The sequence below is a fragment of the Lissotriton helveticus genome, chromosome 5_1 (genome assembly GCF_964261635.1).
Source record: "Lissotriton helveticus chromosome 5_1, aLisHel1.1, whole genome shotgun sequence".
Lineage (NCBI taxonomy): Eukaryota > Metazoa > Chordata > Amphibia > Caudata > Salamandridae > Lissotriton > Lissotriton helveticus.
This window is the reverse complement of record NC_136065.1, coordinates 80,238,769-80,256,122: the sequence shown is the minus strand read 5'-3', so window position 1 is coordinate 80,256,122 and position 17,354 is coordinate 80,238,769. Positions and strand designations below refer to the sequence as shown.

Genomic DNA, 17,354 nt, shown 5'->3' with positions numbered 1-17,354 from the left:
GGTACCTTCATACCCGAAGGCTCAAGACAGGACTAACGGTTCCTTATTTTTTTTCCTCTTGTTGCCCTCCGTGGACCCTCCCCACTACCGGAGCCGTCGAGGGACGTCCCCAAGACCTGGACCCGATCCCCGAGCCGGAGTGAACAGCGGACTCTTTCCTTGGACCATTCTGCCTCTATGTTTGGACTTTGCTTTCTGTCTTTATAGTAATAAACGAACAGTATAGCCCACTATATACGGCCTCCTTGCCTGCTTTTCCGGCCTGCGACAGACCCACCATCACAGTGCGTAAAGTTAGAAAGTTGCAGATTTGGAAGTCTTCCGACTGGACTAGAACTTAACCACTTAAAACTAGGACACTAGGAATGTAAATCTCTACAGGAACACCGTAGTACTCTTGTTACCTCACCCACAGGAAGGAGGTGCATAGGTGTCAAAGTGTGTCGGGTTTTGTCGTGGAGTTCTATGGAGCCTTGGAGAAAAGATGCTGCAGGCGACCAGGAGAGAAGAGTCCGGTTGAATCCAAGGGTGGATCGAAGATGTAGAGTACCTGAAAGCAGAGGGGACAGAGTCTGGGTCACTAGCCAGTGACCAGGAAGGAACCAGGAAGGAACCAGGCGATGTCGGGTTGCGATCAGGTGATGTCCTGAAGCTTGTCTCCGCTGCCACGTGGACCAGGAGGCGTCGACGACGACCAGGAGGTGGACACGGAGTGTCCCACGAAGGCTCTCGCTGTCCGCGCTGTCGGTTCTCGGTTCGGAGGCAACAGGCCTTGGCAAATGCAACCCACGCAGGAATCGAAGATGGCTTCTGGATCAGACCAGCAAGGTCTGATGGGCTGCTCCTTTTCAGGGGATGCAAGGGCCAGTCTGGAGCAACCAGACCAGCAGTGAAAATTCGTAGGTTCTTCGTCACAGAGGCCACTAGCCAACGGGCAAGTGACCGGACAGACGCGTCGAGCAGGAAAATGCAAAAGGGCCCGACGCAGCACTCGGTGAGTGTGGAGAGGTGATCTTTGGTGCAAAAGCTGCTCGGGGCTGGGGCTTCTCAATCCCCAATGCACAGCTTCGAGGGTGCCTCAGGAGCTGCACGGGAAGCACTTCGCTGGCTTTCCAAGATGGCCGGTTCCACGTCTCACATCGCCTCCACGGGTCTCAGCTTTGCTGTGGATCTGGCTGTTGGATGTCTGGAAGTCCGGTTCTTGTCGGTCTCTGTCGTTCGAGCTCCGGCGGGAGCAACAACAAAGCAAACCTTTGAGCGCTGATGGTGCCTGCTTGTGCAGGGTGGTCACTCCTTGACCACAAGGGAGATTCTTCAGTCTTCTACGTCGAGTAGGATGTCGAAGGGTCCAGAGTTCCGTTTCAAAGTTTCAGTCAGGATTATCTAAAGTCTATAGACACAGCTCCTACCTTTATTCCAAATCAAGGGGCTGGATTACCTGCTAGGTCCCTCCTATGGGTGGGACCCAGGAAGGGGGTGGTTACACCCCTTTCCCTTTGTCCAGTTTCGGGCCAGAGCTGGGGCTGGAGTGCCCGAGCACCGGTTTGAACTGGGCTATGCATGGGACACCTTGTGTGCCCCAGGCAGTGTCTAGTTTCATTCAGCCCTCCCTGCCCCAATCCACGATCTCCTGTCTGGGGTGGTGCTAGCACCTCCCTGTGACCGGAAACCTATTGTCCAAGCCTCCCTCGCTGGAAGGACTCCGAGCAGCAGGAGGTCAGACTTGTGTCTGTGGCAGCAGCATCCATTTTGTGATGCTGAGGCTCTGGTTAACTTTAACCGGGATTAATGGGAGTAACATGTCTTCTCCCTCTAGAAGGGTGGAATGCTACCCCCGTCGCCAGAATGGCGAGGGGGTAGTATTGCAAAGCGTATGACACCTTACACGACATGTTTGATAAAGCCAAACCAAAGATAGCATCTAACCGCGAGGATTATAATGCACTTAAGAGTATATGGTTTGGCAATATCCTGGAACAGCTATAAGGACAGGGTTCCGAAAGCTGCAGACAGGCTCAGCTCATGCTAGAGCACCATCTCACATAAAACCAAGCACTCTGCCTCCAGGATTGTTAAGGCCTGCCATAGGAGTGACTTATAGGTGTATATGTGTCCAGATATAAGGTTAGACATAGGTATACTATATCTAAGCAAGGGGTGATTACACGACCTTGCCCCAGCTGAGCGATAAGCCAGTTGTGTCAGTTTGGATGGCCAGCCAGGGGTGGCAAAAGATATGCTGCAGCCCCTGGTAGGCCTTGGATGCACCTATGCCCTGGGTACCTATAATACACTTAACAGGGGCTCATAAGGTGTCCCAATCCCAATTGGAGATGTACCTAAGGTACATGGAGTCCATTTTACAGAGGGAGCAGATAGCCTGGGGCCCTGATTAGCAGGATCCCAGGCCAACTAAGTCGAAAACCAGCTAAACACAAGGCAAAAAATCTGGGGTAACCATAGTCGGGTATCCACCTTCCTACACAACCCCCTCCCCCCCAAACGAAAGGAGATACAGCTATCCTTGACCAGGTAAGCCTATATTGCCTAAGTGGCCATATAAGGAAGTACCTGCACTAGCATGGTTACCCCCTGTCTCATGGTCCACTAAGCAATCCCTCCCCCTAGGAGTATCAGAGGGTCTCCACCATAGGGAATCCCTACCTGTGGTGGGTTTTGGCAAAGTAAAAGGCTGGTGTTGAGATGGCGTACTGAAGTGAGGCTCCTCTAATTTAGGGCTCAGCTTCCTCCCAATCATCCTCCACCATGTGTGCCTTTCTTTCCTTGACTGAGTTGCACTGTGCTCTCAGGGTCAACCTCTGGCTACCTAAAGCTGGAGGCTGGGTCCCTTTTGTTGGCTTACTGGAGGGACAGGTCAGGTTTGGGGCCCTTAGGTCCCAGGTTTGGCTGTGCCCAACAGAGTCCATCTGGGGGCGGCTCCTAACTAAGTGTAAGGGAGTTCCCTCAGGAGATTTTCACCTTGCTAGGGCTGCTAGCTTTGGTGCCCCATATCTGGTGATGAGGGTGTTCTGGTGGCTAGGGGGCCCTTTGGGGTCCACTGACCTCCTTGACCTCTATAGCCCTGGGCTGACTGAGGCAGGGTAGAGAGGGGCAGGATACCTGCTCCAGACTGGGACCCACCTTGGAAGGATCCACTGACATCAGAGGCTCTGTCAGGCCAGGCCTGGCTACTTCTGGGGCAGTTTCTTCACAAGGGGTAGGGTCAGTTCCCTGAGGAGGCTGACTCTCACCTAATGTCTGGTGGGAGGGAGACTTGTCTGCCTCCCCAATGCTCTCTGTCTGAGTGGAGTGATCCATAGTTTCAGGCTTCACAACACTAAAATCTGTCTGAGTTTGGGCTGTGGCAATCACAGCCCCACCAACCTTTTCAGGAAGGGACTCAGTTTGGGCTGTTACCATCACAGCCCTGTCAATCTGTCTAGGGAAGGAGTCTGCTTGAGATTGGGCTGAGACTGGCACAGCCCTACCAACCTTTTCAGGGAGGATATCCCGAGCTGGGGCTGTGGCCATCACAGCCCCACTAACCTTTCCATGGAGATTTACCATTTTAGAATGGGTTTCTTGTTCTACCTCAGCCCAGGCTGAGATTTCCAGATCATTCCCCAGTAGACCATCTACAGGCAAGTTTGTAGACACTGCCACCACTCTCTTGGGGCCAGTGACACCTCCCCAGCTGAGATTAGCTACTGCCATGGGATGATCTTTCTGTACTCCATCAATGTTGGTCACCTGGTATGTGGCTCCAGGTAAAAGTTGCCTTGAGGGGACTAGACTCTCAGTCACCATAGTGATGCTAGCCCCTGTGTCTCTAAAGGCCTCAACTTTCTGACCATTGATGATGGGCTCCTGTCTGTACTTGCTCAAAGTGTTGGGACAAGCAGTGAAGTTGGCAAACCCCATGCCATCTTCACAGACAAGAGTAGCTATGTTAGGGGACCTGGTTAGGCCAGAGTCCACCTGAGTTCCCAAGGTAAACCCAGCCAAATTATTGGGGGGCACTCCCACCACCTGGGGTATTACTGCTAACAGTAACAGGAGGTCTGGGAGTATTATTTGTGGGAATGTTTTCCTTATTGTTGGCCCTTGGGCAACTGCTGTCCGTTTTCCAGTGGCCAGGCTGTTTACAGACATGGCAATAAGGTTTCTTTTGGTTAGAGGAAGTGTTTTGGGACCCACCCCCACCATTGGAGTTTTGGGGCCCTGTGGAGACTTGTCTTTTGATTTATCCCCACCTTTCTCTTGAGGCTTGGTAGAATCTTTCTTCTGGTCACCACCCTGATTTTTAGGCCTAATCCTGGTTCTGACCCATTTGTCTGCCCTCTTACCCAATTATTGTGGAGAGGTCCGATCGGAGTCTACCAGGTGCTGGTGTAAAAGCTGGTTTTGACAATTACTAAGGATCTGCTCCCTCATAATCAAACTATACAATCCCGTATAGTCATGTACTTTGCTGCCCAGTAACCAACCTTCCAGAGCCTTAGTAGCACAATCTACAAAATCAGTCCAGTCCTGAGTCTGAGCCTTTTGGGTATCCCTGAACAACAACCTGTATTGCTCAGTGGTTAAGCCAAACCCATCAATCAGAGCACTCTTCAGGACAGTGTAGTTTTTTAGCATCCTCATGTCTAACTGTGAGGAGCTTGTCTCTTCCTTTTTCTGAAAAGGAAAGCCACAAGATTGCTGCCCACTGACCTTGGGGAACCTGCTGTACCATGCAGGCCCTCTCCAAAGCAGTTATCCACTTGTGGATGTCATCCCCATCTTTTTAGGGGGGCACAATCTTACTCAGGTTTCTCTGACCTTAGGACCTGTCTTTATCCTTGGGGATATTGCTGCCACCAGTGGAATCTAATCCACTTAATTTTTGCTCCCTTGCTAGAGCAAGTTTAGCTTGGGCCAGGGCTGTTTCCTCTTTCTCTATCTGAAGTTGGACAGCTCTTATCCTAGCCTCATGTTCTCTTCTCTGGGGGGGAAGTAATTCCCCTTTGAGCACCCCTTGAGACATTAGAGAGGATAGATTCCCTGGAAGGAGAGCTTTCCCTTCTATTGCCTGGATTAAGTCTACTATTAGGCCTGGAAAGGTGAAACACCTCTCCATTCCCATGTAAGCTTAGGTTAGCCTGGCTAAGCCTCCTGACTTGGGCCTGGCTATCATCCCCTTCTTCTGAATCCTCCTCTACCTCCTCCTCCTCTTCTACCTCTACTTCTGGAGTCAAGGGATCATCTTATGCAGATGGGACACCATCACCTGTATGATCTGGTTGGCCTGTTTTAGAGGCCTTCTCAAGATCAGCTGCCTCTAGGACTTCTACCAGGTGCTGGATGGTAGGGATGGAACCCTGTTTCAACTTTCCGGAGGTGCACAATGACCTAATTTCTCGAAGGTTGAGCATATATCTGGAGGGTGCCCTGGGAGGGTCACTTACCACAGGTAGAGAACTGGAGGGTTCACCTGTTCCACCATGTCTAGTGAGGTGTGGGTGATGCACCTACCTACACAGAGTGTTTACCTACTAAGCCTACCTAGGAGTTGTAGTCAGGGTGTGCTAGGCCCTTTCCTCTACAACAACTAAGTTCAGTATAACTTAAGTAGTTTAATCTTTGTTATATGTACCTATGGTACCTAATGTGATCTTTCAAATGAAAAAAAAGATTGTAATGGTAAAACAACAGCAAGCTTAAATCCCAACCGCTGCACACCGATGTGAGAAGTTGGCCTGGTGTAGGATGGTCACTATTCTAGTGAGCACCCTGTACCAGTCCAAACAACCCTTAGGGTGATGGTTGTAAAGTCAACCTAAAAGACCAGCTATCCTAGGGGTAGCATGGACAAAAGCAGTCTTAGGCTAAAATCAAGAGGGCATGTGAAGCCAGCTGTTTTACCATATGCAAACCTTTTAATACCAAATGAAAGGACACCACACAGGTTATATATTCAAAATATATATATTTTTATTACTAAATAAATCCCCTTAACTCTTTATGAGCACAGGAGCACAAGCATATAACAAGAACCATAATATAGCATACAAAAGTTGCACAAATATGGATAGGCCCTGGTGGCCCCTAAAACCATATACTAAAATAGTGGTATAAGAACCACGTCACGAACAATGGTAAGGCCTAGGGCCTTGGGAATCGCTGGGGCTACACTGGACTAACAATAGTTAGGACGTAGGAGGGCCACAGGATGCGGGTGCAGTGTCTAAATGCACACGAGTGCTCCAATAGAAGTCCATGGGTGCGTAAAGTTAGAAAGTTGCAGATTTGGAAGTCTTCCGACTGGACTAGAACTTAACCACTTAAAACTAGGACACTAGGGATGTAAATCTCTACAGGAGCACGGTAGTAATCTGGTGACCTCACCCACAGGAAGCGGGTGCATAGGTATCAAAGTGTGTCGGGTTTCGTCGTGGAGTTCTATGGAGCCTTGGAGAAAAGATGCTGCAGGCGACCAGGAGAGAAGAGTCCGGTTGGATCCAAGGGTGGATCGAAGCTGTAGAGTACCTGAAAGCAGAGGGGACAGAGTCTGGGTCACTAGCCAGTGACCAGGAAGGAACCAGGAAGGAACCAGGCGATGTCGGGTTGCGATCAAGTGATGTCGTGAAGATTGTCTCCGCTGCCACGTGGACCAGGAGGCGTCGACGATGACCAGGAGGTGGACACAGACTGTCCCACGAAGGCTCTCGCTGTCGGCGGTGTCGGTTCTCGATTCGGAGTCAACAGGCCTTGGCAAATGCACCCCACGCAGGAATAGAAGATGGATTCTGGATCAGACCAGCAAGGTCTGATGGGCTGCTTCTTTTCAGGGGAGCAAGGGCCAGTCTGGAGCAACCAGGCCATCAGTGAAAATTCGTAGGTTCGTCGTCACAGAGGCCACTAGCCAAAGGGCAAGTGACCGGACAGACGCGTCGAGCAGGAAAATGCAAAATTGCCCCACGCAGCACTCGGTGAGTGTGGAGAGGTGATCTTTGGTACAAAAGCTGCTCGGGGCTGGGGCTTCTCAATCCCCAATGCACAGCTTTGAGGGTGCCTCGGGAGCTGCACGGGAAGCACTTCGCTGGCTTTCCAAGATGGCCGGTCCCACGTCTCACGTCGCCTCCACAGGTCTCAGCTTTGCTGTGGCTGTGGATCTGGCTGTTGGATGTCTGGAAGTCTGGTTCTTGACGGTCTCTGTCGTTCGAGCTCCGGCGGGAGCAACAACAAAGCAAACCTTTGAGCGCTGATGGTGCCTGCTTGTGCAGGGTGGTCACTCCTTGACCACAAGGGAGATTCCTCAGTCTTCTACGTCGAGTAGGATGTCGAAGGGTCCAGAGTTCCATTTCAAAGTTTCAGTCAGGATTATCTAAAGTCTATGGACACAGCTCCTTCCTTTATTCCAAATCAAGGGGCTGGATTACCTGCTAGGTCCCTCCTATGGGTGGGACCCAGGAAGGGGGTGGTTACACCCCTTTCCCTTTGTCCCGTTTCGGGCCAGAGCTGGGACTGGAGTGCCCCAGCACCGGTTTGAACTGGGCTATGCATGGGACACCTTGTGTGCCCCAGGCAGTGTCTAGTTTCATTCAGCCCTCCCTGCCCCAATCCACGATCTCCTGTCTGGGGTGGTGCTAGCACCTCCCTGTGACAGGAAACCTATTGTCCAAGCCTCCCTCGCTGGAAGGACTCCCAGCAGCAGGAGGTCAGACTTGTGTCTGTGGCAGCAGCATCCATTTTGTGATGCTGAGGCTCTGGTTAACTTTAACCGGGATTAATGGAAGTAACATGTCTTCTCCTTCTAGAAGGGTGGAATGCTACCCCCGTCGCCAGAATGGTGAGGGGGTAGTATTGCAAAGCGTATGACACCTTACACGACCTGTTTTGATAAAGCCAAACCAAAGATAGCATCTAACCGCGAGGATTGTAATGCACTTAAGAGTATATGGTTTGGCAATATCCTGGAATATCCTGGAACAGCTATAAGGACAGGGTTCCGAAAGCTGAGACAGGCTCAGCTCATGGTAGAGCACCATCTCACAGAAAACCAAACACTCTGCCTCCAGGATTGTTAAGGCCTGCCATAGGAGTGACTTATAGGTGTATATGTGTCCAGACATAGGTAAACTATATCTAAGCAAGGGGTGATTACACGACCTTGCCCCAGCTGAGCGATAAGCCAGTTGTGTCAGTTTGGATGGCCAGCCAGGGGTGGCAAAAGATATGCTGCAGCCCCTGGTAGGCCTTGGATGCACTTATGCCCTGGGTACCTATAGTACACTTAACAGGGGCTCATAAGGTGACCCAATCCCAATTGGAGATGTACCTAAGGTACATGGAGTCCATTTTACAGAGGGAGCAGATAGCCTGGGGCCCTGATTAGCAGGACCCCAGGCCAACTAAGTCAAAAACCTGCTAAACACAAGGCAAAAAATCTGGGGTAACCATAGTCGGGTATCCACCTTCCTACACAACCCCCTCCCCCCCAAAAGAAAGGAGATACGGCTATCCTTGACCAGGTAAGCCTATATTGCCTAAGTGGCCATATAAGGAAGTACCTGCACTAGCATGGTTACCCCCTGTCTCATGGTCCTCTAAGCAATCCCTCCCCCTAGGGGTATCGGAGGGTCTCCACCATAGGGAATCCCTACCTGTGGTGGGTTTTGGCAAAGTAAAAGGCTGGTGTTGAGATGGAGTACTGAAGTGAGGCTCCTCTAATTTAGGGCTCAGCTTCCTCCCAATCATCCTCCACCATGTGTGCCTTTCTTTCCTTGACTGAGTTGCACTGTGCTCTCAGGGTCAACCTCTGGCTACCTAAAGCTGGAGGCTGGGTCCCTTTTGTTGGCTTACTGGAGGGACAGGACAGGTTTGGGGCCCTTAGGTCCCAGGTTTGGCTGTGCCCAACAGAGTCCATCTGGGGGCGGCTCCTAACTAAGTGTAAGGGAGTTCCCTCAGGAGTTTTGGGAATTTTCACCTTGCTAGGGCTGCTAGCTTTGGTGCCCCATATCTGGTGATGATGGTGTTCTGGTGGACAGGGGGCCCTTTGGGGTCCACTGACCTCCTTGACCTCTATAGCCCTTGGCTGACTGAGGCAGGGTAGAGAGGGGCAGGATACCCGCTCCAGTATGGGACCCACCTTGGAAGGGTCCACTGACATCAGAGGCTCTGTCAGGCCAGGCCTGGCTACCTCTGGGGCAGTTTCTTCACAAGGGGTAGGGTCAGTTCCCTGAGGAGGCTGACTCTCACCTAATGTCTGGTGGGAGGGAGACTTGTCTTCCTCCCCAATGCTCTCTGTCTGAGTGGAGTGATCCATAGTTTCAGGCTTCACAACACTAAAATCTGTCTGAGTTTGGGCTGTGGCAATCACAGCCCCACCAACCTTTTCAGGAAGGGACTCAGTTTGGGCTGTTACCATCACAGCCCTGTCAATCTGTCTAGAGAAGGAGTCTGCTTGAGATTGGGCTGAGACTGGCACAGCCCTACCAACCTTTTCAGGGAGGATATCCTGAGCTGTGGCTGTGGCCATCACAGCCCCACTAACCTTTCCATGGAGATTTACCATTTTAGAATGGGTTTCTTGTTCTACCTCAGCCCAGGCTGAGATTTCCAGATCATTCCCCAGTACACAATCTACAGGCAAGTTTGTAGACACTGCCACCACTCTCTTGGGGCCAGTGACACCTCCCCAGCTGAGATTTGCTACTGCCATGGGATGATCTTTCTGTACTCCATCAATGTTGGTCACCTGGTATGTGGCTCCAGGTAAAAGTTGCCTTGAGGGGACTAGACTCTCAGTCACCATAGTGATGCTAGCCCCTGTGTCTCTATAGGCCTCAACTCTCTGACCATTGATGAGGGGCTCCTGTCTGTACTTGCTCAAAGTGTTGGGACAAGCAGTGACGTTGGCAAACCCCATGCCATCTTCACAGACAAGAGTAGCTATGTTAGGGGACTTGGTTAGGCCAGAGTCCACCTGAGTTCCCAAGGTAAACCCAGCCAAATTATTGGGGGGCACTCCCACCACCTGGGGTATTACTGCTAACAGTAACAGGAGGTCTGGGAGTATTATTTGTGGGAATGTTTTCCTTATTGTTGGCCCTTGGGCAACTGCTGTCAGTTTTCCAGTGGCCAGGCTGTTTACAGACATGGCAATAAGGTTTCTTTTGGTTAGAGGAAGTGTTTTGGGACCCACCCCCACCATTGGAGTTTTGGGGCCCTGTGGAGGACTTGTCTTTTGATTTATCCCCACCTTTCTCTTGAGGCTTGGTAGAATCTTTCTTCTGGTCACCACCCTGATTTTTAGGCCTAATCCTGGTTCTGACCCATTTGTCTGCCCTCTTACCCAATTATTGTGGAGAGGTCAGATATGAGTCCACCAGGTGCTGGTGTAAAAGATGGTTTTGACAATTACTAAGGATCTGCTCCCTCATAATCAAACTATACAATCCGGTATAGTCATGTACTTTGCTGCCCAGTAACCAACCTTTCAGAGCCTTAGTAGCACAATCTACAAAATCAGTCCAGTACTGAGTCTGAGCCTTTTGGGTATCCCTGAACAACAACCTGTATTGCTCAGTGGTTAAGCCAAACCCATCAATCAGAGCACTCTTCAGGACAGTGTAGTTTTTTAGCATCCTCATGTCTAACTGTGAGGAGCTTGTCTCTTCCTTTTTCTGAAAAGGAAAGCCACAAGATTGCTGCCCACTGACCTTGGGGAACCTGCTGTACCATGCAGGCCCTCTCCAAAGCAGTTATCCACTTGTGGATGTCATCCCCATCTTTTTAGGGGGGCACAATCTTACTCAGGTTTCTGTGACCATAGGACCTGTCTTTATCCTTGGGGATATTGCTGCCACCAGTGGAATCTAATCCACTTAATTTTTGCTCCCTTGCTAAAGCAAGTTTAGCTTGGGCCAGGGCTGTTTCCTCTTTCTCTATCTGAAGTTGGACAGCTCTCATCCTAGCCTCATGTTCTCTTCTCTGGGGGGAAGTCATTCCCCTTTGAGAACCCCTTGAGACATTAGAGAGGAGAGATTCCCTGGAAGGAGAGCTTTCCCTTCTATTGCCTGGATTAAGTCTACTATTAGGCCTGGAAAGGTGAAACACCTCTCCATTCCCATGTAAGCTTAGGTTAGCCTGGCTAAGCCTCCTGACTTGGGCCTGGCTATCATCCCCATCTTCTGAATCTTCCTCTACCTCCTCCTCCTCTTCTACCTCTACTTCTGGAGTCAAGGGATCATCTTATGCAGATGGGACACCATCACCTGTATGATCTGGTTCGCCTGTTTTACAGGCCTTCTCAAGATCAGCTGCCTCTAGGACTTCTACCAGGTGCTGGATGGTAGGGTTGGAACCCTGTTTCAACTTTCTGGAGGTGCACAATGACCTAATTTCTCGAAAGTTGAGCATATATCTGGAGGGTGACCTGGGAGGGTCACTTACCACAGGTAGAGAACTGGAGGGTTCACCTGTGCCAGACATGTCTAGTGAGGTGTGGGTGATGCCCCTACCTACACAGAGTGTTTACCTACTAAACCTACCTAGGAGTTGTAGTCAGGGTGTGCTAGGCCCTTTCCTCTACAACAACTAAGTTCAGTATAACTTAAGTAGTTTAAGCTTTGTTATATGTACCTATGGTACCTAATGTGATCTTTCAAATGAAAAAAAAAGATTGCAATGGTAAAACAGCAAGCTCAAATCCCAACCGCTGCACACCGATGTGAGAAGTTGGCCTGGTGTATGATGTTCACTAATCTAGTGAGCACCCTGTACCAGTCCAAACAACCCTCATGGTGATGGTTGCATGTGAAGCCAGCTGTTTTACCATATGCAAACCTTTTAATACCAAATGAAAGGACACCACACAGGTTATATATTCAAAATATATATGTATTTATTACTAAATAAATCCCCTTAACTCTTTATGAGCACAGGAGCACAAGCGTATAACAAGAACCTTAATATAGCATACAAAAGTTGCACAAATATGGATAGGCCCTGGTGGCCCCTAAAACCATATACTAAAATAGTGGTATAAGAACCACGTCACAAACAATGGTAAGGCCTAGGGCCTTGGGAATCGCTGGGGCTACACTGGACTAACAATAGTTAGGACGTAGGAGGCCCACAGGATGCGGGTGAAGTGTCTAAATGCACACACGTGCTCCAATGGAAGTCAATGGGTGCGTAAAGTTAGAAAGTTGCAGATTTGGAAGTCTTCCGACTGGACTAGAACTTACCCACTTAAAACTAGGACACCAGGGATGTAAATCTCTACAGGAGCACGGTAGTACTCTCGTTACCTCACCCACAGGAAGCGGGTGCATAGGTGTCAAAGTGTGTCGGGTTTCGTCGTGGAGTTCTATGGAGCCTTGGAGAAAAGATGCTGCAGGCGACCAGGAGAGAAGAGTCCGGTTGGATCCAAGGGTGGATCGAAGATGTAGAGTACCTGAAAGCAGAGGGGACAGAGTCTGGGTCACTAGCCAGTCACCAGGAAGGAACCAGGCGATGTCTGGTTGCGATCAGGTGATGTCGTGAAGATTGTCTCCGCTGCCACGTGGACCAGGAGGCGTCGACGACAACCAGGAGGTGGACACGGACTGTCCCACGAAGGCTCTCGGTGTCGGCGGTGTCTGTTCTCGATTCGGAGTCAACAGGCCTTGGCAAATGCAACCCACGCAGGAATCGAAGATGGCTTCTGGATCAGACCAGCAAGGTCTGATGGGCTGCTTCTTTTCAGGGGAGCAAGGGCCAGTCTGGAGCAACTAGACCAGCAGTGAAAATTCGTAGGTTTGTCGTCACAGAGGCCACTAGCCAAAGGGCAAGGGACCGGACAGACGCGTCGAGCAGGAAAATGCAAAAGGGCCCCATGCCGCACTAGTTGAGTGTGGAGAGGTGATCTTTGGTGCAAAAGCTGCTCGGGGCTGGGGCTTCTCAATCCCCAATGCACAGCTTCGAGGGTGCCTCGGGAGCTGCACGGGAAGCACTTTGTTGGCTTTCCAAAATGGCTGGTCCCACGTCTCACGTCACCTCCACGGGTCTCAGCTTTGCTGTGGCTGTGGATCGGGCTGCTGGATGTCTGGAAGTCTGGTTCTTGTCGGTCTCTGTCGTTCGAGCTCCGGCGGGAGCAACAACAAAGCAAACCTTTGAGCGCTGATGCTGCCTGCTTGTGCAGGGTGGTCACTCTTTGACCACAAGGGAGATTCTTCAGTCTTCACCGTCGAGTAGGATGTCGAAGGGTCCAGAGTTCTGTTTCAAAGTTTCGGTCAGGATTATCTAAAGTCTATGGACACAGCTCCTACCTTTATTCCAAATCAATGGGTTGGATTACCTGCTAGGTCCCTCCTATGGGTGGGACCCAGGAAGGGGGTGGTTACACCCCTTTCCCTTTGTCCAGTTTCGCGCCAGAGCTGAGGCTGGAGTGCCCCAGCACCGTTTTGAACTGGGCTATGCATGGGACACCTTGTGGGCCCCAGGCAGTGTCTAGTTTCATTCAGCCCTCCCTGCCCCAATCCATTATCTCCTGTCTGGGGTGGTGCTAGCACCTCCCTGTGACAGGAAACCTATTGTCCAAGCCTCCCTCGCCGGAAGGACTCCCAGCAGCAGGAGGTCAGACTTGTGTCTGTGGCCGCAGCATCCATTTTGTGATGCTGAGGCTCTGGTTAACTTTAACTGGGATTAATGGAACTAAACATGTCTTCTCCCTCTAGAAGGGTGGAATGCTACCCCGTCTCCAGAATTGGCGAGGGGGTAGTATCCCAAAGCGTATGACACCTTACACGAAATGTTTTGATAAAGCCAAACCAAAGATAGCATTTAACCGCGAGGTTCATAATGCACTTAAGAGTATATGGTTTTGCAATATCCTGGAACAGCTATAAGGACAGGGTTCCGAAAGCTGCAGACAGGCTCAACTCATGCTAGAGCACCATCTCACATAAAACCAAGCACTCTGCCTCCAGGAATGTTAAGGCCTGCCATAGGAGTGACTTATAGGTGTATATGTGTCCAGATATAAGGTTAGACATAGGTATACTATACTATATCTAAGCAAGGGGTGATTACACGACTTTGCCCCAGCGGATGTATGACGGTACAACGCGTGCCGTTACAACGCGTCCCTTTACGAAGCAGTTTTAAGAACGCAAGTCGTTACAACGACTTGCGTTGGGGGGGGTGCTGATAGTGAATAGTTTAATTAATATTCCCACACCAGTACCTGTGGATAGTAGGGAAGGTGTTGGATAGTTAAATTATACTATCCCCTATCCTAGAGCGCCCTCCAGCAAAAGTCGTTGTAACGACTTTCGTTGTTAAAACTGCGTCGTAACGGTACCGAGTTGTAGTGGTTCCGTTGTAAAGGATGTTTCCCGCCCCAGCTGAGTGATCAGCCAGTTGTTTATTTATTTATTTATTTAGAAGTTTTCTATAGCGCTAACAAGACCCGAAGGTAGCAGAGCGCTTTACAGTAAAAGGAAAGGCATGGTGAGCAAAAAGATACGTAACACATAAAGGCAGTCCTCAAGACAATGTTGGGGGAGGAGAAGTTCGTAACAGTAGGCCTTTTGGTAGAAGGATACAGAGATAGCACATAGTTCAGAGGGAGATCCTAGTTATCTAGGACCCAGGAAACGGGTGAGGAACAAGGATTTGAGTTGGATCTTGAAGTCCGGATAGGAAGGTAGAGTTCTGATATGAGGGGGGATAGAGTTCCATATTTTGGGGGCGTTACCAGTGAAGGAGCAGTCCGCATTTTTCTTCTTTCTGGTTTTTGGTGGGATGAGCAACAGGGAGTTGGAGCTTCTCAAATATCTGCTTTGGCCTGCTTTTTTGAGCTTATTAGCCAAGTATTCTGGTTTACCGGTGTGGAGGGCCTTGTGTGTTAGGCAGGCCGTTCTGAAGGAGCTACGCATTTCCACTGGGAGCCATTCAAGTTCTTTGAGTGCTGGGGAGATGTGGTCAAATTTTTTGCATCCTGTGATCATTCTTGCTGCCGCATGTAGTGTTGTTTTTAATGGAGCCAAGTGTGATTTGGGTATGCCTGTAAGGATTGAGTTCCCATAGTCCAGTCTAGATAGAACTAGAGATTGGGTGGCTAGTTTGAGGTCTTTGTTTGGAATAAAAGGTTTTATTTTATTCAGCAGTCTGAGGTTGAAGAAAGCACTTTTTGCCGAGTTCTTAATGTGGTTTGTCAGGGTTAATTTGGTGTCAAGGGTGAAACCCAGGGATTTGACGGAATCAGTTGGCGTGAGAGAACCTTTAAGAGCATCGCTCGACTTCAGCCATTCAGTGATTTGAGGATTGTCTTCTTTGTTTGAGATGAGAAGAGTTTCGGTCTTGTTGGGATTGAGTTTCAGGTGGTTTTTTGTCAGCCAGTCTTGAACATCTTTTAAGACAGCATTTAGTCTGTGGATGTCATTAAGCGAGGAGGTTTCCAGGTAGATTTGCGTGTCATCCGCGTAGAGGTGGAAGAGGATATTGGCATTCCTGAGTAGTTTGGCGAGCGGTTCCATATAGATGTTGAAGAGCTGAGGTGAAAGTACTGATCCTTGGGGGACACCCTTGTTGACTTGCTGCGTTTCAGAGGTGAAGTTCTTCAGTTTTATTATTTGCTAACGGTTGTGGAGAAAGGAAGAAAACCAATCAAGAACAACTTCGCCGAGGCCAGCTCTTGCTTGCAGAGTTTTGATGAGGAGCTTATGGTCTAGCGTGTCGAAAGCTGCGGATAGATCAAGGAGTATGAGAAGGCAGCACTTGTCAGCGTCAAGAGAACCGTGAATGTCATCTATGATGTTCAGCATTGCGGTTTCTGTGCTGCGGCCTTGTCTGAAGCCAGATTGGAGGGGATCGAGGAGATTGATGTTATCCAGATGATGAGTCAGTTGCAGAAGAACACAGCGTTCCAGTGTTTTGGCGAGTAGAGGGAGGTTAGATATCGGTCTGAAATTGTTTAAGTCTGCAGAGTCAAGACCGGGTTTTTTTCAGCAAAGGAGTGACTTGTCCCATTTTTAGGCAGTCAGGGACCACTCCGCTTTGTAAGGAGCTGTTTATGATTTTGCCCCAGATGGGAGCTAAAGTGAGCTTCATTTTTTTGACTAGTGAGGGAGGAATGGGGTCTGAGACGTGAGCTGATGGTTTGGAGGTAGAGATCAGCGAGATTATCTCAGTTTCCTGCACGTGGCGAAATCTTAGCCACGGGGCGGGGGGGGGGGGCCAGAGAGGAGGGTCTGAGGGATGGCCGCGTTACTGATGTCTAGAGATAGTTCAATTTTTAGGACCTTGTCGTTGAAGAAGCTGGTGAAGTTATCGCAAAGTTCTTTGGACGCTTGCAAGGGTGGGAGTAGAGGCTTGGATGTTTGATGTCTGATTATGTTGAAGAGCTCCTTAGGTCTGTTTTTGGAGTTGGCTAGAGCCTCTCGGAAGAAGCTGGATTTCTTGCTTTTGATATTGTTGTTATACTTCTTGCGGGCTGTTTTTAGTTGTAGGCGAAGGGTGGTTGTTGGGTTGTTTCTCCACTTTCTTTCTTTGGCTCTCAATGATCTTCTTTCTGCGTTGAGGTCCGCATTGAACCACGTTCTGGATGGGGTGGCGCGGCTTCTTTTGAGCTTTGGAGGAGCTAGATTATCGAGAATGGAGACTAGCTCAGAGTTGTAGTGGTCAGTGAGTTCGTTGGTCGAAAGATGTGGGGAGTTGTCTAGAAGAAGAGAACTTAGCTGCCCTTCTAGAATTTCTAGGGGGACTTGGGAGAGGTTTCTTGACCATTTGGGTGGGTCTTGGGGGGGTTTACGCGGGATGATGGGGTGATTAATGTGAAATAGGATCATATGGTGATCTGACCAGTCAACAGGGAGTATGTGGTTGATCGTGATTGTATTCTTTTGTGCAATGATGGCGTCCAATGTGGCTCCTTTGTAATGTGTCTCCTCGGTGCAATGTTGAGTGAGGTTGTTGTCGGCGAGGAGGTTGGATAGTGATCTAATTAGAGGGTTATGGGATTCATTCCATCGGAGATTCAGGTCACCAAGAATTATGTTTTTGGAGTCATCGAGAGCGTCTTGGGCGATCAGGTTGGATAGTTGGTCTCCAAACTCATTGTTTTTGCCCGGGGGGTGATAAAGAAGATGGCAGAGTAGAGAGTCATTGTCTTTGGTTTTGATGGAAGCGGATAGGCATTCAAATGAGTTGTATTCAAAGGGGGAGGTTTCTGTGATGTTCCAGCTGTCCTTGTGGATGATAGCAACTCCACCTCCTCGTTGTTCTATCCTGTCTTTGGAGATGAGGGAGAATCCCGGTGGAACCAGCATGTCTAGGCAGGGGGGAGATGACTTATTAAGCCAGGTCTCAGTGAGGAACGCAACGTC

General features: G+C 49.8%; 1 protein-coding gene across 1 annotated transcript in view; it reads left to right on the top strand.

The window, feature by feature from the left end:
- The window catches only part of LOC144752395 (E3 ubiquitin-protein ligase TRIM39-like), a 182,629-nt gene that overhangs the window by 117,481 nt on the left and 47,794 nt on the right, over positions 1-17,354 (top strand). Inside the window, exon 9 of the mRNA XM_078640329.1 lies at positions 416-438. Within this exon, the coding sequence (XP_078496455.1) occupies positions 416-438 (23 nt within the window). The remainder of the gene's footprint in view (positions 1-415; positions 439-17,354) is intronic.